Source organism: Triticum aestivum, chromosome 3A (assembly GCF_018294505.1).
Source record: "Triticum aestivum cultivar Chinese Spring chromosome 3A, IWGSC CS RefSeq v2.1, whole genome shotgun sequence".
NCBI lineage: Eukaryota > Viridiplantae > Streptophyta > Magnoliopsida > Poales > Poaceae > Triticum > Triticum aestivum.
In genome coordinates, this window is record NC_057800.1 from 53566176 (window position 1) to 53592597 (window position 26422).

General features: G+C 45.1%; 1 protein-coding gene across 1 annotated transcript; it reads right to left on the minus strand.

The window, feature by feature from the left end:
* Positions 1-24438: 24438 nt before the first annotated feature.
* LOC123057850 (F-box protein PP2-B1) lies at positions 24439-25803 on the minus strand. Its single transcript, XM_044480728.1, has 2 exons — positions 25363-25803; positions 24439-25116 (listed from the first exon to the last, which is right to left on the minus strand). Exons 1-2 carry the CDS (start codon positions 25497-25499, stop codon positions 24621-24623), a joined length of 633 nt encoding a protein of 210 aa, XP_044336663.1. The 5' UTR covers positions 25500-25803; the 3' UTR covers positions 24439-24620.
* Positions 25804-26422: the final 619 nt, after the last annotated feature.

The window sequence follows — 26422 nt, forward strand, 5'->3', positions numbered from 1 at the left end:
GCCAGGCCTGCTGCTGGAGCAACACCAGATGTTATGAACGTCTGGCAGAGCAAAGCTGATGACTACTCGATAGTTCAGTGTGCCATGCTTTACGGCTTAGAATCGGGACTTCAACGACGTTTTGAACGTCATGGAGCATATGAGATGTTCCAGGAGTTGAAGTTAATATTTCAAGCAAATGCCCGGATTGAGAGATATGAAGTCTCCAATAAGTTCTATAGCTGCAAGATGGAGGAGAACAGTTCTGTCAGTGAGCATATACTCAAAATGTCTGGGTATAATAATCACTTGATTCAGATGGGAGTTAATCTTCCAGATGATTGCGTCATTGACAGAATTCTCCAATCACTGCCACCAAGCTACAAGAGCTTCGTGATGAACTATAATATGCAAGGGATGAATAAGACTATTCCCGAGCTCTTCGCAATGCTGAAAGCTGCGGAGGTAGAAATCAAAAGGAGCATCAAGTGTTGATGGTCAACAAGACCACTAGTTTCAAGAAAAAGGGCAAAGGGAAGAAGAAGGGGAACTTCAAGAAGAACAGCAAGCAAGTTGCTGCTCAAGAGAAGAAACCCAAGTCTGGACCTAAGCCTGAAACTGAGTGCTTCTACTGCAAGCAGACTGGTCACTGGAAGCGGAACTGCCCCAAGTATTTGGCGGATAAGAAGGATGGCAAGGTGAACAAAGGTATATGTGATATACATGTTATTGATGTGTACCTTACTAGAGCTCGCAGTAGCACCTGGGTATTTGATACTGGTTCTGTTGCTAATATTTGCAACTCGAAACAGGGACTACGGATTAAGCGAACACTGGCAAAGGACGAGGTGACGATGCGCGTGGGAAATGGTTCCAAAGTCGATGTGATCGCGGTCGGCACGCTACCTCTACATCTACCTTCGGGATTAGTATTAGACCTAAATAATTGTTATTTGGTGCCAGCGTTGAGCATGAACATTATATCTGGATCTTGTTTAATGCGAGACGGTTATTCATTTAAATCAGAGAATAATGGTTGTTCTATTTATATGAGTAATATCTTTTATGGTCATGCACCTTTGAAGAGTGGTCTATTTTTGATGAATCTCGATAGTAGTAACACACATATTCATAATGTTGAAGCCAAAAGATGCAGAGTTGATAATGATAGTGCAACTTATTTGTGGCACTGCCGTTTAGGTCATATCGGTATAAAGCGCATGAAGAAACTCCATACTGATGGACTTTTGGAACCACTTGATTATGAATCACTTGGTACTTGCGAACCGTGCCTCATGGGCAAGATGACTAAAACACCGTTCTCCGGTACTATGGAGAGAGCAACAGATTTGTTGGAAATCATACATACAGATGTATGTGGTCCGATGAATATTGAGGCTCGTGGCGGATATCGTTATTTTCTCACCTTCACAGATGACTTAAGCAGATATGGGTATATCTACTTAATGAAACATAAGTCTGAAACATTTGAAAAGTTCAAAGAATTTCAGAGTGAAGTTGAAAATCATCGTAACAAGAAAATAAAGTTTCTACGATCTGATCATGGAGGAGAATATTTGAGTTACGAGTTTGGTGTACATTTGAAACAATGCGGAATAGTTTCGCAACTCACGCCACCCGGAACACCACAGCGTAATGGTGTGTCCGAACGTCGTAATCGTACTTTACTAGATATGGTGCGATCTATGATGTCTCTTACTGATTTACCGCTATCGTTTTGGGGTTATGCTTTAGAGACGGCCGCATTCACGTTAAATAGGGCACCATCAAAATCCGTTGAGACGACGCCTTATGAACTATGGTTTGGCAAGAAACCAAAGTTGTCATTTCTTAAAGTTTGGGGCTGCGATGCTTATGTGAAAAAGCTTCAACCTGATAAGCTCGAACCCAAATCGGAGAAATGTGTCTTCATAGGATACCCAAAGGAGACTGTTGGGTACACCTTCTATCACAGATCCGAAGGCAAGACATTCGTTGCTAAGAATGGATCCTTTCTAGAGAAGGAGTTTCTCTCGAAAGAAGTGAGTGGGAGGAAAGTAGAACTTGACGAGGTAACTGTACCTGCTCCCTTATTGGAAAGTAGTACATCACAGAAACCTGTTTCTGCGACACCTACACCAATTAGTGAGGAAGCTAATGATAATGATCATGAAACTTCAGAACAAGATACTACTGAACCTCGTAGATCAACCAGAGTAAGATCCGCGCCAGAGTGGTACGGTAATCCTGTTCTGGAAATCATGCTACTAGATCATGATGAACCTACGAACTATGAAGAAGCGATGGTGAGCCCAGATTCCGCAAAATGGCTTGAAGCCATGAAATCTGAGATGGGATCCATGTATGAGAACAAAGTATGGACTTTGGTTGACTTGCCCGATGATCGGCAAGCAATTGAGAATAAATGGATCTTCAAGAAGAAGACTGACGCTGACGGTAATATTACTGTCTACAAAGCTCGACTTGTCGCAAAAGGTTTTCGACAAGTTCAAGGGGTTGACTACGATGAGACCTTCTCACCCGTAGCGATGCTTAAGTCTGTCCGAATCATGTTAGCAATTGCCGCATTTTATGATTATGAAATTTGGCAGATGGATGTCAAAACTGCATTCCTGAATGGATTTCTGGAAGAAGAGTTGTATATGATGCAACCGGAAGGTTTTGTCGATCCAAAGGGAGCTAACAAAGTGTGCAAGCTCCAGCGATCCATTTATGGACTGGTGCAAGCCTCTCGGAGTTGGAATAAACGCTTTGATAGTGTGATCAAAGCATTTGGTTTTATACAGACTTTTGGAGAAGCCTGTATTTACAAGAAAGTGAGTGGGAGCTCTGTAGCATTTCTGATATTATATGTGGATGACATATTACTGATTGGAAATGATATAGAATTTCTGGATAGCATAAAGGGATACTTGAATAAGAGTTTTTCAATGAAAGACCTCGGTGAAGCTGCTTACATATTAGGCATAAAGATCTATAGAGATAGATCAAGACGCTTAATTGGACTTTCACAAAGCACATACCTTGACAAGATTTTGAAGAAGTTCAAAATGGATCAAGCAAAGAAAGGATTCTTGCCTGTGTTACAAGGTGTGAAGTTGAGTCAGACTCAATGCCCGACCACTGCAGAAGATAGAGAGAAAATGAAAGATGTTCCCTATGCTTCAGCCATAGGCTCTATCATGTATGCAATGCTGTGTACCAGACCTGATGTGTGCCTTGCTATAAGTTTAGCAGGGAGGTACCAAAGTAATCCAGGAGTGGATCACTGGACAGTGGTCAAGAACATCCTGAAATACCTGAAAAGGACTAAGGATATGTTTCTCATATATGGAGGTGACAAAGAGCTCATCGTAAACGGTTACGTTGATGCAAGCTTTGACACTGATCCGGACGATTCTAAATCGCAAACCGGATACGTGTTTACATTAAACGGTGGAGCTGTCAGTTGGTGCAGTTCTAAACAAAGCGTCGTGGCGGGATCTACATGTGAAGCGGAGTACATAGCTGCTTCGGAAGCAGCAAACGAAGGAGTCTGGATGAAGGAGTTCATATCCGATCTAGGTGTCATACCTAGTGCATCGGGTCCAATGAAAATCTTTTGTGACAATACTGGTGCAATTGCCTTGGCAAAGGAATCCAGATTTCACAAGAGAACCAAGCACATCAAGAGACGCTTCAATTCCATCCGGGATCTAGTCCAGGTGGGAGACATAGAGATTTGCAAGATACATACGGATCTGAATGTAGCAGACCCGTTGACTAAGCCTCTTCCACGAGCAAAACATGATCAGCACCAAGGCTCCATGGGTGTTAGAATCATTACTGTGTAATCTAGATTATTGACTCTAGTGCAAGTGGGAGACTGAAGGAAATATGCCCTAGAGGCAATAATAAAGTTATTATTTATTTCCTTATATCATGATAAAGTTTATTATTCATGCTAGAATTGTATTAACCGGAAACATAATACATGTGTGAATACATAGACAAACAGAGTGTCACTAGTATGCCTCTACTTGACTAGCTCGTTAATCAAAGATGGTTATGTTTCCTAACCATGGACAAAGAGTTGTTATTTGATTAACGGGATCACATCATTAGTTGAATGATCTGATTGACATGACCCATTCCATTAGCTTAGCACCCGATCGTTTAGTATGTTGCTATTGCTTTCTTCATGACTTGTACATGTTCCTATGACTATGAGATTATGTAACTCCCTTGTACCGGAGGAACACTTTGTGTGCTACCAAACGTCACAACGTAACTGGGTGATTATAAAGGTGCTCTACAGGTGTCTCCAAAGGTACATGTTGGGTTGACGTATTTCGAGATTAGGATTTGTCACTCCGATCGTCGGAGAGGTATCTCTGGGCCCTCTCGGTAATGCACATCACTTAAGCCTTGCAAGCATTGCAACTAATGAGTTAGTTGCGGGATGATGTATTACGGAACGAGTAAAGAGACTTGCCGGTAACGAGATTGAACTAGGTATTGGATACCGACGATCGAATCTCGGGCAAGTAACATACCGATGACAAAGGGAACAACGTATGTTGTTATGTGGTCTGACCGATAAAGATCTTCGTAGAATATGTAGGAACCAATATGGGCATCCAGGTCCCGCTATTGGTTATTGACCGGAGACGTGTCTCGGTCATGTCTACATTGTTCTCGAACCCGTAGGGTCCGCACGCTTAAGGTTTTGATGACAGTTATATTATGTGTTTATACGTTTTGATGTACCGAAGGTTGTTCGGAGTCCCGGATGTGATCACGGACATGACGAGGAGTCTCGAAATGGTCGAGACATAAAGATTGATATATTGGAAGCCTATATTTGGATATCGGAAGTGTTCCGGGTGAAATCAGGATTTTACCGGAGTACCGGGAGGTTACCGGAACCCCCCCAGGAGATATATGGGCCTTAGTGGGCCTTAGTGGAAAAGAGAAGAGGCAACCAAAGATGGGCCGCGCGCCCTTCCCCTCCCTTGGTCCGAATAGGACAAGGAGAGGGGGCCGGGCCCCCTTCCTCTTCCCCCCCCCCCTCCGCGAATCCTATTCCAACTAGGAAAGGGGGGGGGAATCCTACTCCCAGAGGGAGTAGGACTCCTCCTGGCGTGCCACCTCTAGGCCGGCCGCACCCCCCTTTGAACCTTTATATATAGAGGCAGGGGCACCCCCTAGAGACACAAGTTGATCCACGTGATCATATTCTTAGCCGTGTGCGGTGCCCCCTTCCACCATAGTCCTCGATAATATTGTAGTGGTGCTTAGGCGAAGCCTGTTGGAAATATGCCCTAGAGGCAATAATAAAAGTATTATTATTATATTTCCTTGTTCATGATAATTGTCTTTTATTCATGCTATAACTGTATTATCCGGAAATCGTAATACACGTGTGAATACATAGACCACAATATGTCCCTAGTGAGCCTCTAGTTGACTAGCTCGTTGTGATCAACAGATAGTCATGGTTTCCTGGCTATGGACATTGGATGTCGTTGATAACGGGATCACATCATTAGGAGAATGATGTGATGGACAAGACCCAATCCTAAGCTAGCACAAAGATCGTGTAGTTCGTTTGCTAGAGCTTTGCCAATGTCAAGTATCTCTTCCTTTGACCATGAGATCGTGTAACTCCTGGATACCGTAGGAGTGCTTTGGGTGTATCAAACGTCACAACGTAACTGGGTGACTATAAAGGTGCACTACAGGTATCTCCGAAAGTATCTATTGTTTTATGCGGATCGAGACTGGGATTTGTCACTCCGTGTAAACGGAGAGGTATCTCTGGGCCCACTCGGTAGGACATCATCATATGCGCAATGTGACCAAGGAGTTGATCACGGGATGATGTGTTACGGAACGAGTAAAGTGACTTGCCGGTAACGAGATTGAACAAGGTATTGGATACCGACGATCGAATCTCGGGCAAGTAAAATACCGCTAGACAAAGGGAATTGAATACGGGATTGATTGAGTCCTTGACATCGTGGTTCATCCGATGAGATCATCGTGGAACATGTGGGAGCCAACATGGGTATCCAGATCCCGCTGTTGGTTATTGACCGGAGAACGTCTCGGTCATGTCTACATGTCTCCCGAACCCGTAGGGTCTACACACTTAAGGTTCGATGACGCTAGGGTTATAAAGGAAGCTTGTATGTGGTTACCGAATGTTGTTCGGAGTCCCGGATGAGATCCCGGACGTCACGAGGAGTTCCGGAATGGTCCGGAGGTAAAGATTTATATATAGGAAGTCCTGTTTCGGCCATCGGGACAAGTTTCGGGGTCATCGGTATTGTACCGGGACCACCGGAAGGGTCCCGGGGGCCCACCGGGTGGGGCCACCTGCCCCGGGGGGCCACATGGGCTGTAGGGGGTGCGCCTTGGCCTACATGGGCCAAGGGCACCAGCCCCAAGAGGCCCATGCGCCTAGGGAACGCTAGAGGGAAGAGTCCTCGAGGGGGAAGGCACCTCCGAGGTGCCTTGGGGAGGATGGACTCCTCCCCCCCTCTTGGCCGCACCCCTTTCTTGGAGTAGGGGGCAAGGCTGCGCCTCCCCCCTCTCCCCTGCCCCTATATATAGTGGAGGGGAGGGAGGGCATCCATACCTGAGCCTTTGGCGCCTCCCTCCCTCCCGTGACACCTCCTCCTCTCCCGTAGGTGCTTGGCGAAGCCCTGCGGGATTGCCACGCTCCTCCACCACCACCACGCCGTTGTGCTGCTGCTGGATGGAGTCTTCCTCAACCTCTCCCTCTCTCCTTGCTGGATCAAGGCGTGGGAGACGTCACCGGGCTGTACGTGTGTTGAACGCGGAGGTGCCGTCCGTTCGGCACTTGATCATCGGTGATTTGAATCACGACGAGTACGACTCCATCAACCCCGTTCACTTGAACGCTTCCGCTTAGCGATCTACAAGGGTATGTAGATGCACTCTCCTTTCTACTCGTTGCTGGTCTCTCCATAGATAGATCTTGGTGTTACGTAGGAAATTTTTGAATTTCTGCTACGTTCCCCAACAGTGGCATCATGAGCTAGGTCTATTGCGTAGATTCTTTGCACGAGTAGAACACAAAGTAGTTGTGGGCGTTGATGTTGTTCAATATGCTTACCGTTACTAGTCCAATCTTGTTTCGACGGTATTGTGGGATGAAGCGGCCCGGACCGACCTTACACGTACTCTTACGTGAGACAGGTTCCACCGATTGACATGCACTTGGTGCATAAGGTGGCTAGCGGGTGCCAGTCTCTCCCACTTTAGTCGGAACGGATTCGATGAAAAGGGTCCTTATGAAGGGTAAATAGCAATTGGCATATCACGTTGTGGTCTTGCGTAGGTAAGAAACGTTCTTGCTAGAAACCCATAGCAGCCACGTAAAACATGCAAACAACAATTAGAGGACGTCTAACTTGTTTTTGCAGGGTATGCTATGTGATGTGATATGGCCAAAAGATGTGATGAATGATATGTGATGTATGAGATTGATCATGTTCTTGTAATAGGATTCACGACTTGCATGTCGATGAGTATGACAACCGGCAGGAGCCATAGGAGTTGTCTTTATTTTTGTATGACCTGCGTGTCATTGAAGAACGCCATGTAAACTACTTTACTTTATTGCTAAACGCGTTAGTCATAGAAGTAGAAGTAGTCGTTGGCGTGACAACTTCATGAAGACACGATGATGGAGATCATGATGATGGAGATCATGGTGTCATGCCGGTGACAAGATGATCATGGAGCCCCGAAGATGAAGATCAAAGGAGCTATATGATATTGGCCATATCATGTCACTACTCTATTTGATTGCATGTGATGTTTATCATGTTTATGCATCTTGTTTGCTTAGAACGACGGTAGTAAATAAGATGATCCCTTACAACAATTTCAAGAAGTGTTCTCCCCTAACTGTGCACCGTTGCTACAGTTCGTCGCTTCTAAGCACCACGTGATGATCGGGTGTGATGGATTCTTACGTTCACATACAACGGGTGTAAGACAGTTTTACACAGCGAAAACACTTAGGGTTAACTTGACGAGCCTAGCATGTGCAGACATGGCCTCGGAACACGGAGACCGAAAGGTCGAGCATGAGTCGTATAGTAGATACGATCAACATGAAGATGTTCACCGACGTTAACTAGTCCGTCTCACGTGATGATCGGACACGGCCTAGTTGACTCGGATCATGTAATCACTTAGATGACTAGAGGGATGTCTATCTGAGTGGGAGTTCATGAGATGAACTTAATTATCTTGAACATAGTCAAAAGACCTTTTGCAAATTATGTCGTAGCTCGCGCTTTAGTTCTACTGTTTTAGATATGTTCCTAGAGAAAATATAGTTGAAAGTTGATAGTAGCAATTATGCGGATAGTAGAAAGCTTATGTCCTTAATGCACCGCTCAGTGTGCTGAACCCCAAGGTCGTTTGTCGATGTTGCGAACATCGGACATACACGTTTTGATAACTACGTGATAGTTCAGTTAAATGGTTTAAGTAGAGGCACCAAAGACGTTTTCGAAACATCGCGGAACATATGAGATGTTTCGAGGGCTGAAATTGGGATTTCAGGCTCGTGCCCACGTCAAGAGGTATAAGACCTCCGACGATTTTCTTAGCCTGCAAACTAAGGGAGAAAAGCTCAATCGTTGAGCTTGTGCTCAGATTGTCTGAGCACAACAATCACTTGAATCGAGTGGGAGTTGATCTTCCAGATGAGATAGTGACGTTTCCCCAAAAGTCATTGCCACCAAGCTGCTAGAGCTTCGTGATGAACTATAACATATCAAGGATAGTGATGATGATCCTTGAGGTATTCGCGTTGTTTGACATCACGAAAGTAGAAATCAAGAAGGAGCATCAATTGTTGATGGTTGATGAAACCACTAGTTTCAAGAAGGGCAAGGGAAAGAAGGGATACTTCATGAAACGGCAAATCAGCTGCTGCACCAATGAAGAAACCCGAGGTTGAACCCAAACCCGAGACTAAGTGCTTCTGTAATAAGGGGAACAACCACTGGAGCAAGATTACCCTAGATACTTGGTAGATGAGAAGGCTGGCAAGGTCGATAGAAGTATATTGGATATACATTGTGTTGATGTGTACTTTACTAGTACTCCTAGTAGCACCAGGGTATTAGATACCGGTTCGGTTGCTAAGTGTTAGTAACTCGAAATAAAAGGCTACGGAATAAACGGAGACTAGCTAAAGGAGAGCTGACGATATGTGTTGGAAGTGTTTCCAAGTTTGATGTAATCAAACATCGCACGCTCCCTCTACCATCAAGATTAGTATTAAACCTGAATAATTGTCATTTGGTGTTTGCGTTAAGCATAGACATGATTGGATTATGTCTATCGCGATACGGTTATTCATTTAAGGAGAATAATGGTTACTCTGTTTATGTGAATAATACCTTCAGTGGTCTTGCACCTAATGGAATGGTTTATTGAATCTCGATCGTAGTGATACACATGTTCATGCCAAAAGATAGTAATGATAGTACCACCTACTTATGGCACTGCTACTTAAGTCATATCGGTATAAAACGCATGAAGAAGCTCCATGTTGATGGATCTTTGGACTCACTCGTTTTTGAAAGGTTTGAGACATGCGAACCATGTCTATTGGTGTATATGCATGAAGAAACTCCATGCAAATGGATCGTTTGGACTCACTTGATTTTGAATCACTTGAGATATGCAAATCATACCACATGGGCAAGATGACTGAAAAGCCTCGGTTTCAGTAAGATGGAACAAGATAGCAACTTGTTGGAAGTAACACATTTTGATGTGTGCAGTCCAATGAGTGCTGAGGCATGCAGTGAATATCATTATGTTCTTACTTCACAGATGATTCGAGTAGATGTTGAGAATATTTACTTGATGAAACACAAGTCTGAATTATTGAATGGTTCAAGTAATTTCAGAGTGAAGTAGAAGATCATTGTGACAAGAGGATAAAATGTCTATGATACGATCATAGAGATGAATATCTGAGTTACGAGTTTTGGCACACAATTAAGACATTGTGGAAATTGTTTCACAATTAATACCGCCTGGAACACCATAGTGTGATGGTGTGTCCGAACATCATAGTTGCATCCTATTGGATATGGTGCGTACCATGATGTCTCTTATCGAATTACCACTATCGTTCATGGGTTAGGCATTAGAGACAACCACATTCACTTTAAATAGGGCACCACGTAATTCCGTTGAGATGACACCGTATGAATTATGGTTTAGAGAAACCTAAGTTGTCGTTTCTTAAAAGTTTGGGGCTGCGACGCTTATATGAAAAAGTTTCAGGTTGATAAGCTCGAACCCAAAGCGGATAAAATGCATCTTCATAGGAAACCCAAAACAGTTGGGTATACCTCCTAATTCAGATCCGAAAGCAATATGGATTGTTTCTAGAATCGGGTCCTTTCTCGAGGAAAAGTTTCTCTCGAAAGAATTGAGTGGGAGGATGGTGGAGACTTGATGAGGTTATTGAACCGTCTCTTCAACTAGTGTGTGACAGGGCACAGGGAGTTGTTCCTGTGGCACCTACACCAATTGAAGTGGAAGCTTATGATATTGATCATGAAACTTCGGATCAAGTCACTACCAAACCTCGTGGGATGACAAGGATGCGTACTACTTCAGAGTGGTACGTAATCCTGTCTTGAAGGTCATGTTGCTAGACAACAATGAACCTACGAGCTATGGAGAAGCGATGGTGGGCCCGAATTCCGACAAATGGTTAGAAGCCATAAAATCCGAGAACGGATCCATGGACTTTGGTGGACTTACCCGATGATCGGCAAGCCATTAAGATAAATGGATCTTTGAGAAGGAGACGGACGTGGATGGTAATGTCACCGTCCATGAAGCTCGACTTGTGGCGAAAAGTTTTTCACAAGTTCAAGGAGTTGACTACGATGAGATTTTCTCATCCGTAGCGATGCTTAAAGCCCGTCGGATTCATGTTAGCATTAGCTGCATTTATGAAATCTGGCAGATGGATATCAAAACGAGTTTCCTTACCAGTTTTCGTAAGGAAAGGTTGTATGTAATACAATCAGAAAGTTTTTGTCGATCCTAAGGATGCTAAAAGGTATGCTAGCTCCAGCGATCCTTCAATGGACTGGAGTAAGCATCTCGGAGTTGGAATGTACACTTTGATGAGATGATCAAAGATTTTGGTTTTGTACAAAGTTTATGAGAAACTTGTATTTCCAAAGAAGTGAGTGGGAGCACTATAGAATTTCTGATGAGTATATGTTGATCAGAAATGATGTAGAATTTCTAGAAAGCATATAGGGTTATTTGAAAGGTGTTTTTCAATAGAAAACCTGGATTAAGCTACTTGAACATTGAGGATCAAGATCTATGAGGATGGATCAAAACGCTTAATGGTACTTTCAAATGAGCACATACCTTGACATGATCTTGAAGGTGTTCAAGATGGACCAGTCAAAGAAGGAGTTCTTGCCTGAAGTTGTAAGGTACGAAGTTAAGACTTAAAGCTCGACCACGGCAGAATAGAGAAAAAGGACGAAGGTCGTCCCCTATGCTTAAGACGTAGGCTCTTCAGTATGCTATACTGTGTACCGCACCTGAAGTGTGCCTTGCCATGAGTCAGTCGAGGGGTACAAGAGTGATCCATGAATAGATCACAGGACAGCGGTCAAAGTTATCCTTAGTAACTAGTGGACTAAGGAATTTTCTCGATTATGGAGGTGGTAAAAGAGTTCGTCGTAAAGGTTACGTCGATGCAAGCTTAACACCTATCCGGATAGCTCTAAGTAGAGATACCGGATACATACAATGGGGCAACAATTTAGAATAGCTCCAAGTGGAACAGTTATTTGGAATGGCTCCAAATAGAGCGTGGTAGCTGCATCTAGGAGATGACATAGAGATTTGTAAAGCACACACGGATCTGAAAGGTTCAGACCCGTTGACTAAAACCTCTCTCACAAGCAACATGATCAAACATAAAACTCATTGAGTGTTAATCACATAGTGATGTGAACTAGACTACTGACTCTAGTAAACTCTTGGGTATTAGTCACATGGCGATGTGACCTGTGAGTGTTAATCACATGGCGATGTGAACTAGATTATTGACTCTAGTGCAAGTGGGAGACTGTTGGAAATATGCCCTAGAGGCAATAATAAAAGTATTATTATTATATTTCCTTGTTCATGATAATTGTCTTTTATTCATGCTATAACTGTATTATCCGGAAATCGTAATACACGTGTGAATACATAGACCACAATATGTCCCTAGTGAGCCTCTAGTTGACTAGCTCGTTGTGATCAACAGATAGTCATGGTTTCCTGGCTATGGACATTGGATGTCGTTGATAACGGGATCACATCATTAGGAGAATGATGTGATGGACAAGACCCAATCCTAAGCATAGCACAAGGATCGTGTAGTTCGTTTGCTAGAGCTTTGCCAATGTCAAGTATCTCTTCCTTTGACCATGAGATTGTGTAACTCCTGGATACCGTAGGAGTGCTTTGGGTGTATCAAACGTCACAACGTAACTGGGTGACTATAAAGGTGCACTACAGGTATCTCCGAAAGTATCTATTGTTTTATGCGGATCGAGACTGGGATTTGTCACTCCGTGTAAACGGAGAGGTATCTCTGGGCCCACTCGGTAGGACATCATCATATGCGCAATGTGACCAAGGAGTTGATCACGGGATGATGTGTTACGGAACGAGTAAAGTGACTTGCCGGTAACGAGATTGAACAAGGTATTGGATACCGACGATCGAATCTCGGGCAAGTAAAATACCGCTAGACAAAGGGAATTGAATATGGGATTGATTAAGTCCTTGACATCATGGTTCATCCGATGAGATCATCGTGGAACATGTGGGAGCCATCATGGGTATCCAGATCCCGCTGTTGGTTATTGACCGGAGAACGTCTCGGTCATGTCTACATGTCTCCCGAACCCGTAGGGTCTACACACTTAAGGTTCGATGACGCTAGGGTTATAAAGGAAGCTTGTATGTGGTAACCGAATGTTGTTCGGAGTCCCGGATGAGATCCCGGACGTCACGAGGAGTTCCGGAATGGTCCGGAGGTAAAGATTTATATATAGGAAGTCCTGTTTCGGCCATCGGGACAAGTTTCGGGGTCATCGGTATTGTACCGGGACCACCGGAAGGGTCTCGGGGGCCCACCGGGTGGGGCCACCTGCCCCGGGGGGCCACATGGGCTGTAGGGGGTGCGCCTTGGCCTACATGGGCCAAGGGCACCAGCCCCAAGAGGCCCATGTTCCTAGGGAACCCTAGAGGGAAGAGTCCTCGAGGGGGAAGGCACCTCCGAGGTGCCTTGGGGAGGATGGACTCCTCCCCCCTCTTGGCCGCACCCCTTTCTTGGAGTAGGGGGCAAGGCTGCGCCTCCCCCCTCTCCCCTGCCCCTATATATAGTGGAGGGGAGGGAGGGCATCTATACCTGAGCCTTTGGCGCCTCCCTCCCTCCCGTGACACCTCCTCCTCTCCCGTAGGTGCTTGGCGAAGCCCTGCGGGATTGCCACGCTCCTCCACCACCACCACGCCGTTGTGCTGCTGCTGGATGGAGTCTTCCTCAACCTCTCCCTCTCTCCTTGCTGGATCAAGGCGTGGGAGACGTCACCGGGTTGTACGTGTGTTGAACGCGGAGGTGCCGTCCGTTCGGCACTTGGTCATCGGTGATTTGAATCACGACGAGTACGACTCCATCAACCCCGTTCACTTGAACGCTTCCGCTTAGCGATCTACAAGGGTATGTAGATGCACTCCCCTTTCTACTCGTTGCTGGTCTCTCCATAGATAGATCTTGGTGTTACGTAGGAAATTTTTTGAATTTCTGCTACGTTCCCCAACAAAGCCCTGCGACAGTAGTACATCAAGATCGTCACCACGCCATCGTGCTGACGGAACTCTTCCCCGACACTTTGCTGGATCGGAGTCCGGGGATCGTCATCGAGCTGAACGTGTGCTAGAACTCGGAGGTGCCGTAGTTTCGGTGCTTGATCGGTCAGGCCGTGAAGACGTACGACTACATCAACCAAACGCTTCCGTTGTCGATCTACAAGGGTACGTAGATCACACTCTCCCCTCTCGTTGCTATGCATCACCATGATCTTGCGTGTGCGTAGGAATTTTTTTGAAATTACTACGTTCCCCAACAGGGACAGTTATGGGCACTCGACGTCATGGTATCAGCCGAAGCCTTCTTGACGTCAGCGACTGAGCGGCGCGCACCGGATTGGAACATAAGCCTGCTCTTGTATTAAGGGGGCTAGTTCTGCTTCCGGCCGCCCTCGCAACGTGCAGGTGTGCAATGGGCGATGGGCCCAGACCCCTACGCCATAGGATTTAGACCGGCATGCTAACCTCTCTGTTGTGCCTAGGTAGGGCTGCAACATGTTGATCTTCCGAGGCCGGGCATGACCCAGGAAAGTGTGTCCGGCCAAATGGGATCGAGCGTGTTGGGTTATGTGGTGCACCCCTGCAGGGAAGTTAATCTATTCGAATAGCCGTGATCTTCGGTAACAGGACGACTTGGAGTTGTACCTTGACCTTATGACAACTAGAACCAGATACTTAATAAAACACACCCTTCCAAGTGCCAGATACAACCGGTAATCGCTCTCTCACAGGGCGACGAGGGGAGGATCATCGGTTAGGATTATGCTATGCGATGCTACTTGGTGAACTTACCATCTACTCTCTTCTCCTGCTGCAAGATGGAGGTTATCGGAAGCGTAGTCTTCGAAAGGACTAGCTATCCCCCTCTATTCCGGCATTCTGCAGTTCAGTCCACATATGATACCCTTAATCCATTTGATACCAATGCATACATATGTAGTGTAGCTCCTTGCTTGCGAGTACTTTGGATGAGTACTCATGGTTGCTTTCTCCTTCTTTTCCCTCTGTCCCTTCTATCTGGTTGTCGCAACCAGATGTTGGAGCCCAGGAGCTAGACGCCACTGTCGACGACGACTCCTACTACACCGGAGGTGCCTACTACTACGTGCTGCCCGCTGACGACGACCAGGAGTAGTTAGGAGGATCCTAGGCAGGAGGCCTACGCCTCTTTCGATCTGTATCCCAGTTTGTGCTAGCCATCTTATGGCAACTTGTTTAACTTATGTCTGTACTCAGATATTGTTGCTTCCGCTGACTCGTCTATGACCGAGCTCTTGTATTCGAGCCCTCGAGGCCCCTGGCTTGTAATATGATGCTTGTATGACTTATTTTGTTTGTAGAGTTGTGTTGTGATATCTTCCCGTGAGTCCCTGATCTTGATCGTACACGTTTGCGTGTATGATTAGTGTACGGTCAAATCGGGGGCGTCACAGTATAAAAACGCATGAAGAAGCTCCATGTTGATGGATCTTTGGACTCACTCATTTTTGAAAAGATTGAGACATGCGAACCATGTCAATTGGTAGATATGCATGAAGGAAACTCCATGCAGATGGATCGTTTGGACTCACTTGATTTTGAATCACTTGAGACATGCAAATCATACCACATTAGCAAGATGACTGAAAGGCCTCGTTTTTAGTAAGATGGAACAAGAAAGCAACTTGTTGGAAGTAATACATTTTGATGTGTGCAGTCCAATAAGTGCTGAGGCACGCAGTGGATATCATTATGTTCTTACTTCACATATGATTTGAGTAGATGCTGAGTATATTTACTTGATGAAACACAAGTCTGAATTATTGAAAGGTTTAAGTAATTTTAGAGTGAAGTTGAAGATCGTCGTGACAAGATGATAAAATGTCTATGATATGATCATAGAGATGAATATCTGAGTTACGAGTTTGGCACACAATTAAGACATTGTGGAAATTGTTTCACAACTAATACCGCCTGGACCACCATAGTGTGATGGTGTGTCCGAACATCATAACTGCACCCTATTGGATATGGTGCATACCATGATGTCTCTTATTGAATTACCACTATCGTTTATGGGTTACGCATTAGAGACAACCGCATTCACTTTAAATAGGGCACCACGCAATTCCGTTTGAGTCGACATCGTATGAACTATGGTTTAGAGAAACCTAAGCTGTCATTTCTTAGAAGTTTGGGGCTGCAATGCTTATGTGAAAAAGTTTCAGGCTGATAAGCTCAAACCCAAAGCGGATAAATTCATCTTCATAGGACACCCAAAACAGTTGGGTATACCTCCTGTCTCAGATCCGAAAGCAATAGGGATTGTTTCTAGAATCGGGTCCTTTCTCGAGGAAAAGTTTCTCTCGAAAGAATTGAGTGGGAGGATGGTGGAGACATGATGAGGTTATTGAACCGTCACTTCAACTAGTGTGTAGCAGGGCACATGAAGTTGTTCCTGTGGCACCTACACCAATTGAAGTGAAAGCTTATGATAGTGATCATGAAACTTCGGGTCAAGTCACTACCGAACCTCATAGGTCGACAGAGATGCGTACTACTTCAGAGAGGTACATAATCCTGTCTTGGAAGTCATGTTGCTAGACAACAATGAACCTACGAGCTATGGAGAAGCGATGGTGGGCCCGGATTCCAACGAATGGCTCGAGGCCATAAAATCCGAGAGAGGATCCATGTATAAAACAAAGTATAGACTTTGAAAGAACTACTTGATGGTCGTAAGGCTGTTGGGTGCAGATGGATTTTAAAAGGAAGACAGACAATGATGGTAAGTGTCACCATTAAGAAAGCTCGACTTGTCGTTGAGATGTTTCCCGACAAGTTCAAGGAGTTGACTACGATGAGACTTTATCACTTGTAGCGATGCTAAGAGTCTGTTGGAATTATGTTAGCAGTTACTGCATTATTTATGAAATCTTGCAGATAGGATGTCAAAAAACATTGTTTCCTCGACGTTTTTCTTGAGGAAAGGTTGTATGTGATACAACCGGAAAGTTTTTGACAATCCTGAAAGATGCTAACAAGTATGCAAAGCTCCAACAACCCTTCTAAGGACTGGAGTAAGCATCTCGGAGTTGGAATGTACGCTTTGATGAGATGATCAAAGATTTTGGGTTTATACAAAGTTTATGAGAAACTTGTATTTCCAAAGAAGTGAGTGGGAGCACTATAGAATTTTTGATGATTATATGTTGTTGACATATTGTTGATCAAAAATGATGTAGAATTTCTGGAAAGCATGCAGGGTTATTTGAAAAGTGTTTTTCGATGGAAAACCTGGATTAAACTACTTGAACATTGAGCATCAAGATCTATAAGGATAGATCAAAAATGCTTAATAGTACTTTCAAATGAATACATACCGTGACAAGATTTTGAAGGAGTTCAAAAACAGATCGGCAAAGAAGGAGTTCTTGGCTGTGTTATAAGGTATGAGTGTTGAGTAAGACTCAAGACCTGACCACGACAGAATAGAGAGAAAGGACGAAGGTCGTCCCCTATGCTTTAGACGTAGGCTCTAAAGTATGCTATGTTGTGTACCGCACCTGAAGGGGTACAAGTGTGATCTAGGGATGGATCATAGGACAACAGTCAAGGTTATCCTTAGTAACTAGTGGACTAAGGAATTTTCTCGATTATGGAGGTGGTAAAAGAGTTCGTCGTAAAGGGTTACGCCGATGCAATCTTTGACACTAATCTGGATGATTCTGAGTAGTAAACCGGATTCGTATAGTAGAACAGTTTTTTGGAATAGCTCTAAATAGAGCGTGGTAGCTGCATCTACAAGATGACATAGAGATTTGTAAAGCACACACGAATTTGAAAGGTACAGACCCGTTGACTATAACATCTCTCACAAGTATAACATGATCAGACCTAGAACTCATTGAGTGTTAATCACATGGTAATGTGAACTAGATTATTAACTCTAGTAAACTCTTTGGGTGTTAGTCACATGGGGATGTGACCTTGAGTGTTAATCACATAGCGATGTGAACTGGATTATTGACTCTAGTGCAAGTGGGAGACTGTTGTAAATATGCCCTAGAGGCAATAATAAAATGGTTATTATTGTATTTCCTTGTTCATGATAATTGTCTATTGTTCATTCTATAATTGTATTAACCGGAAACCGCAATACATGTGTGAATACACAGACCACAACATGTCCCTAGTAAGCCTCTAGTTGACTAGCTCGTTGATCAACAGACGGTCATGGTTTCCTGACCATGGACATTGGATGTCATTGATAACGGGATCACATCATTAGGAGAATGATGTGATGGACAAGACCCAATCCTAAGCACAACACAAGATCGTGTAGTTCGTATGCTAAAGCTTTTCTAATGGCAAGTATCATTTCCTTAGACCATGAGATTGTGCAACTCCCGGATACCGTAGGAATGCTTTGGGTGTGCCAAACGTCACAACGTAACTGGGTGGCTATAAAGGTGCACTATGGGTATCTCCGTAAGTGTATGTTGGGTTGGCACAAATCGAGACTGGGATTTGTCACTCTGTGTAAACGGAGAGGTATCTCTGGGCCCACTTGGTAGGACATCATCATAATGTGCACAATGTGACCAAGGAGTTGATCATGGGATGATGTGTTACGGAACGAGAAAAGAGACTTGCCGGTAACGAGATTGAACAAGGTATCGGGATACCGACGATCGAATCTCGGGCAAGTACTATACCGGTAGACAAAGGGAATTGTATATGGGATTGATCGAATCCTCGACATCGTGGTTCATCCGATGAGATAATCGTGGAACTTGTGGGAGCCAACATGGATATCCAGATCCCGTTGTTGGTTATTGACCGGAGAGTCATCTCGGTCATGTCTGCGTGTCTCCCGAACCCGTAGGGTCTACACACTTAAGGTTCGGTGACGCTAGGGTTGTAGAGATATAAGTATGCGGTAACTCGAAAGTTGTTTGGAGTCCCGGATGAGATCTCGGACGTCACGAGGAGTTCCGGAATGGTCCGGAGGTGAAGATTTATATATAGGAAATCCAGTTTCGGCCATCGGGAAAGTTTCGGGGGTAATTGATATTGTACTGGGACCACCGGAAGGGTCCCGGGGGTCCATCGGGTGGGGCCACCTATCCCGGAGGGCCCCATGGGCTGAATAGGGAGGGGAACCAGCCCCTGGTGGGCTGGTGCGCCCCCATGGGCCCCCCTGCGCCTAGGGTTGGAAACCCTAGGGGTGGGGGGCGCCCCACCTGACTTGGGGGGCAAGTCCCCCTTGGCCGCCGCCCCCTTGGAGATTGGATCTCCTAGGGCCGGCGCCCCCCCTAGGGGCCCTATATATAGTGGAGGGAAGGGAGGGCAACCGCACCCAAGTCTCTGGCGCCTCCCTCCCTCCCGTGACACCTCTTCCTCCCCGCTTGTGCTTGGCGAAGCCCTTCCGGGATCCCGCTACTTCCACCACCACGCCGTCGTGTTGCTGGATCTCCATCAACCTCTCCTCTTTCCTTGCTGGATCAAGAAGGAGGGGACGTCTCTCCCAACCGTACGTGTGTTGAACGCGGAGGTGTCGTCCGTTCAGCGCTTGGTCATCGGTGATTTGGATCACGACGAGTACGACTCCATCAACCCCATTCTCTTGAACGCTTCCGCTTAGCGATCTACAAGGGTATGTAGATGCACTCCTCTCTTTCGTTGCTAGTCTCTCCATAGATTGATCTTGGTGACACGTAGGAAATTTTTTAAATTTCTGCTACGATCCCCAACAGAGCCCACGCCCACACGGAAGCGACCGCCGCCGCCGCCCACTTGTCCCGAGGAGTCCTACTTGTGGATCGGCGAGATCCGCGAGTGGGTGAGCGCGCCTCCCGTCCACTACGCCGGAGAAGGAAGCGGTCCAACTTGAGCATTGGAAAGCGCATTGGCTTGCTGAGGAGGAGGCTGGCGGCGAGCGGCATATGCGCCGGGAGCAGGAATTGCGCCACGACGAGGAGACATTGCGCCTTGACGAGGACGAGGAGGAGGAGGGCGTACTCGCCGCAATGCCATCGCTGCAGCAGACACCGAAGGAGGCTGCCATGGCAGCCTATCAAGCCGCGTTTGGGTGGGCTGGACCGCCTCCCATCTTCATCGACCTTACCGGCGGCGTCTACGATGGCAAGGGCAAGGTGGATGGCTAGGGCAGCATGCGACCGGAGTTTTTTATATTGTTTAATTAATTTTCAAGTGGACTTTGACCGATGGTTGACTGATCATTTATGTTTAATTATGTTTTATTAAGTTTATTCCAGCCACATATTTATCATTTACACTCTTTCTTTGGACGCGGGCAAATATGGGTATGTCTTTCATTGGACGCACCAGCCAACCCAAATTGAAAAGCGGACGCGTCCGTTCGCCCGGCCGACCCAAATGGATGAAAAGCAAACAATGCACACGTCCGTTCTCATTGGAGTTGCTCTTAGGGACTTTGTGTTGCGACATTGAGAACTACAACTTCAGTGAACTTGATCCAACCCAAAGAAATCTGGCGGATAACGAGGGAAGGGATGGGCGCAGTGGCGGACCTAGGAAAAAGTCGAGCCCCAGGCCGACCCAGGCATCCTTCGGAGCACTATAGCTACAGTGCTGTACTGTAGCTACAGTCAACAAAGTAAGTCGCCGTCACGCCCCAGGCAGCCGCCCGGGCTGCCTGGGGCCTAAATCCGCCTTTGGATGGGCGTGCATCGATTATCTTACTCCAGGAAGGTCCTGAAGCTGGCTATCGATGTCGGTCAGGCAAGTTTTCCTTTCCACCATCGATAAGAGGAAACCCGAGGGAGGGATGCTTTATCAACATTTTTCAAATGCAAAATTAATATTTTTTTATTGCATGGTCATCATTTTTTCTATACATATTTAACATTTTTCAAATGCTTGCTTTGCATTTTTTAAATACTTGTTCAACATTTAAAAAAAATGCTTGATTAATATTTTCATTGTCCTAGTCCAGTACGCTGCAACGCGCTGGTCTTTAGGCGCCTTGTACTCTCTGTACTTGGCCACAGATCGATCACATCAAATAATACAAACACACACGCACACGAAAACTTTCACCAAAGGCGCATGTCCTGCCTCTCTTTTTTCTCTTTATTTATTTTTCTCCTTTTCTCTCCGCGGTACAAACTCACACAACTGGTGGTGCATAAACGCCACCAATAACTTCCATGCTAAAAAAACACCAATATACAAAAACTAAGAGAAAGAGCAAACAATCACACTTGGCTAAGCACCCACATTAATTAAGTTTTATTAATGATCACTAGTAATGGTTAGAGTATCACACTATAGTCATATAGTCATGTGTCGTGGCGTCATGCCATATACTTTTTTTCAACACTTTTTTTAGTGGGTCGTGCCATATAACTTTTGGGATGACTTTTTGAATTCCATAGAGCTTGCTCAAAGATAATGAGATTTTTTTTTTGAGAAATAGATAATGAGATAATGGCGGAGTGTCGGAGGGACTATACTGGCCACGGCCCAACCTTTCTAGCGTATATGGCCCGTCATTATGCAGGGTGCCCCCATATCTCGCCTACAGCGAGTCTATAGCTTCTGACCCGCTGAAGGGGCGAGTGAAATGGGCTGGCCCACATGTGGGGGAGGCCACGGTCTTTTTTTTGTTTTTGTTTTTTTGCTTTATTTTGTACTTTTTATACTTTAAAGTGTTCTATATATATATTACAAAAAATACTTCAAAATATTTGAAAAATGTTGCACATGTATTTGAAAATTGTTGAAGAAGTATTTAAAAAATGTTAAACAAGCATTCGAAAAAATGTTGAACGTGTACAGAAAAATTGTTGATCATGTATTAAGAAAAATGATGAATTTCTTTATCATGTATATAAAATTTTAATCAAGCATTCGAAAAAAGATGTTGAAAAATTATTTGAAAAATGTTAATCAACCATTTGGGAAATGGTTAAATGTGCATAGAAAAACTGTTGATCATGTATTAAAAAATGATGAAGGAATTTAATCATGTAAATTAAAATGATAACCAAGCATTTGAAAAAAATGTTAGAACAAGTGTTTGAAAATGTTAATTAAGGGTTTGGAAAATGTTTAATGTGTATAGAAAAAATTTTGATCGTGTATTAAAAAATGTTAATCTTTTTATTTGAAAACTCTTAATTAAGCATTTAAAAAATGCTTAAAATGTACAGAAAAAATGTTGACCATGCATTAAAAATGTTAATCTTGTATTTGAAATTTTTTAATCAAGCATTTTAATTTTTTTTACAGTGTGTATATGAGAAATGTTGATCATGTATTAAAAATGTTAATATTCTTTTTGAAAAATGTTAATTGAGCATTTAAAACCCCGCAAAAAAATTGAGAATTTTAAAAAAGGTTTAAAATGTGTATGAAAAAATGTTGACCATGTATTCAAAAAATTTAATCATGTATTTGAACAATATTAATTGAGCATAAATAGGACTCGTCCCTAATAGTTAACACAAATTGGACTTGGGCGAAGTGGGCAGCGGGCGCTTGAGAACTCGCTGGAGACCGGGGGATTGATCCTTGGTTCTCTCCCTTTGCTTTTTTTTTACTTTATAAGTATATGCCCGCGCGAATGGGCCGGCCCATTTATCACAGAAACCTTCAGCGTGAATTTCTACCGACTCGCTTAATGCAAGTCACCACGCTTTATGCAGAGCCTGTCACTTGTTTTTTGCTATATGGGCCGTTTTGTTGCTCTGGTCCAACTGGCTCAGGCTTTGTTATGGTTCACGAAGTGCTAAAAAAAGTTATGGTTCACGCCTTTATAGCTATACTATAAATAAAAAAAGATTATATTACATAAAAAAGTTATGGTTCATGGCCCGCCGCTGTCACGGAGACATTAAATGTGTTTTTTTACCACGGTTTTGTTTTGTAATGAATCGGTCTTATTCCTTTCTTATAAGGGAACTCATAAAGGCACAGTTCTTTGTTTCTTACTTAGAGCGTGTTTGTTTTCAGGGACTTAAATAAGTCTTTATAAATCCCATCTAAACCAAACAGGAGAGACTTATATGGACTTAAAGTGAGCATTTGAGACTTTATGAAATAAGACTCTCAAGAAGGGACTTATAGGGACTTATTGTTGTAATATAGTCTTATAGAGACTTAGAGCATCTCTAACAGGCGCCAGTTGCGCCGCGCGCAAAAAATACATATGCCGTGCGTGCATCGGCTGGTTTGGCGCGGCGCGCTGCGCCCGCTCCAGCAGCGCGCAAAAAAGCAGCACGCGCACTCATTCTAGGCTATTGGAAAATAGATAGATTACATAGATTTTATAACGATACAAAGGTATTTTACATCCGAAACATAGACTGCATAATAATTAAAAACGACAAACGATAAAAAACGAGATAGATTGCATAAAAAACTACTCTAAGTCGCTATCATCACTATCATCATCCTACTCGGCGGTGTCGTCCGAGGTATCCAGCCAGATGTCCAACCACCGATCATCATTCGGCGTGAAGAACGACTGCCCACCTGCTGCAACGAGATCGGACTGCGCGTTCGCCAACGCCTTGCGCCGACGCCTGTCCAACCGCGCCTCGCGGCGCCTTCGCGTGTCCTCCTCGCGACGCCTTGCCCAGTAGGCCTGCTCGTATGCGACGTCCTCTGGGTGGCGGTGGCGTCACTCCGCCATGACCCGCTCGTCCTCCTGGGCGACGAGGAGGCGGCGCTGCCGCTCGGCGTGCTCCGCACGGTCTTGTGCCGTGTTCAGACGCGGCGGCGGGGCACGGTCGAGCACTTGCTGGAGCGTGTAGACATCCTGGAAGTTCATCTGGCCGCGTGGCCGGCCTAGACGCCACGCCGCTGCGTTGTACGCGCGGCCGGCCTCGCGCGCCGTCCCGTACGTGCCGAGGCCGAGCCGGAGATTGCCGGAGCGTATCTCCGCGTAGTAGCCGCCGTTGGGGCGCAGGCGGACGCCGCGGTAGCCGGACGCTCCTCGGCGGCGCGGCGGCATGGTGACGCGTCGGTGGCGGGGCGCCGGGGCGGCGGAGGCGCGTCGGTGGCGGGGCGCTGGAGCGGCGCGTGGCAGAGAGAGGAAGAGGAGAAGAGGAGGCGTGGAGAGGCGCGTGGCGCGCCGCACTTTATAGGTGCGCCGGAAGCGGCGCGCAAAAAATGGCGCGCGAGCTGGCGCCTTTTCGCGCGCGCAAGCGGTTCCCGCGCGCGTGGTTTTCCCTCCGCCGCTGGAGCGCGGCAAAACGCCCCCCGCGCTAAAAGTTACGTTACCCCGCGCGCGCGTCGTTTCGCACGGCCGTTGGAGATGCTCTTATAAATCTGAAGAACCAAACATGTAGGGACTTTTTAAAGACTTGAGACTTATAAGTTGGGATTAAAAAAAATTATAGGATTTATAAACCAAATAAGGCCTTATTCCCTATTAAAGATACATTTGACTACATTCAGAATAAAATATTGAAGCAAATAGGGAAATAAGACCACATGTAGCCTTAGAGTTTTGGCCTCATTCTATGTAACAAAAACAGTCCAATAAATTCTCCTTTCCAGCTCCCCCATGGTATATGGTACGAAATGCTAGTTCTTTTGTTGCTTACTTCCTCTGTTCCGAATTACTTGTTTTGGATTTGTCTACATACGGAGGTATTTAGCACTAAAATGAGTCTAGATACATCCGTATCTAGACAAATTCAAGACAAGTAATTCGAAACGGAGGGAGTACTTCTTACTATCACAATGCCCCAGACAATAAGGCCACTCTTGGGTTTTGTTGTCTCGGTCAAGCTGATGGAGACCTCACCGTCACCTCCCTCATTATGGAACTCACCAAGCTCCACCTCCATCCAACCGCCGGCTTTCTTACGTGGGAAAACAACGTTCTTTTGAGGAGGAACCTCGTCATGATTATATATACTGTAAGAACTTGGCACGATGTGTTTCCGAGGTGGAACATCGGCTCCATCACCGTCCTCGACATAGCCTTGCAGGCAAACCTGCCGGGTCGACTGTCTCCCAGCAACTCCAAATGAGGCTTCTTGAAACGGGAAATCAAAGCTGTAAAATCTGGGTCCTAGCTTGAACACCATGTATGCCACGTAGGTTGTGTTTTGAGAGAGCATGTTTCTCCGTATCTTGGCACATATCTCGAGTATGTTAACATGGCCGATGTCAGCTGCTTGTGAGAACCTGTCGAAAACGTACATAGGAACACATGCATGTGATTGAATTGTGATGATCATGTAACGGTAAAAGGCGCAAGGGCCACTAATTAATTTAAATGAAAGTTTTAAATAGAGGACTATGGCCAAACTTTGATTAAAACTGAATTACTACTAAATTTATTACGGAAGTACTCCATCCGTCCCAAAATAAGTGTTTTAAATTTATTTTGGGACAGAGGGAGCATTAAACAAAGTTGGGAACTGCTCGAACCTTTTGCCTCTTTTGCTGTAACCCGGCACTGAACCTACACGTATCAAGGGCGCGTGTGCATCATTAGCTTGGGTGATGTGTAGCGCGCTGGCCGAAAACGTGAAGCACTTGGCGCCGGTGGCCTTGTCCAGCTGCATGCGCTGCAACGTACGTATTCTCTCTGTAAACTAATATAAAAACTTCACAACGCTTTCATATTAGTTTAAAGAGGGAGTACAAAAGAAGATATTTAAGGCGGCTTGCGGAGGAGCTCCCTCTTGGCGAACTGCGGGAGGTCGCGCGGCAGGAGGCGGGACCAGACGGTGTCCGAGTCAGCGGCGGCGTGGAAGGCCCGGGACACGGCGGTGGCGTGGATGGCGTCCGCAGGCGACGTGAGCGATATCACGTGCACCAGGAGGTCCTCCGGCAGGCGCTCGATCTCGCAGGCGGCCGGCGCGTCCATGGTGGCATGTGATGTGGAATTGTGAACTCCAGTAGAGAGAGACGTATATATAGAAGGCAGCTGGAGCTTGGAGGTGCTATCGCTCGGAACCGTGCATGCTACGTAATGAAATTAGGGGATTGGCAGCTGTACCAAGAAACCACGCAGACGTGCATGGTACGTAAATCCAGTTTGCTAAGAGGTTGGAAAAGATGACGCAAAGAAGAAAATGGCGTTTGGTGCCTATTTGACGCTTGAAGTGTTTTTTTTCTTTTCTATTGCGGGGTACTGTAGCGAACAAACTACAGCAGCACGGTCAATTTGATAACATGTTTCGGAAAAGGTGAAAAAAATGAAGCTTGTGAACTTTTTTTAGAACCAAGAACGTTCTTTGAAGACCCAAACAGTTTCTTTGAAAATTTTGTAGAAAAAATTCACAAAAAGTGAACATTTTAAATTGGGAACATTTTGAGAAAAATACAAATATTGAAATTCATGAACATTTTTTGAATCTATGAACTATTTTGGAAAAGAGAAGTTTTTAAAAAATTCGAAACAATTTTTACAATATCAACAATTTTTGAATCTGTGCACAAAATTTTAAAATCCTTAACATTTTTAAATTTCCAAACATTCCTT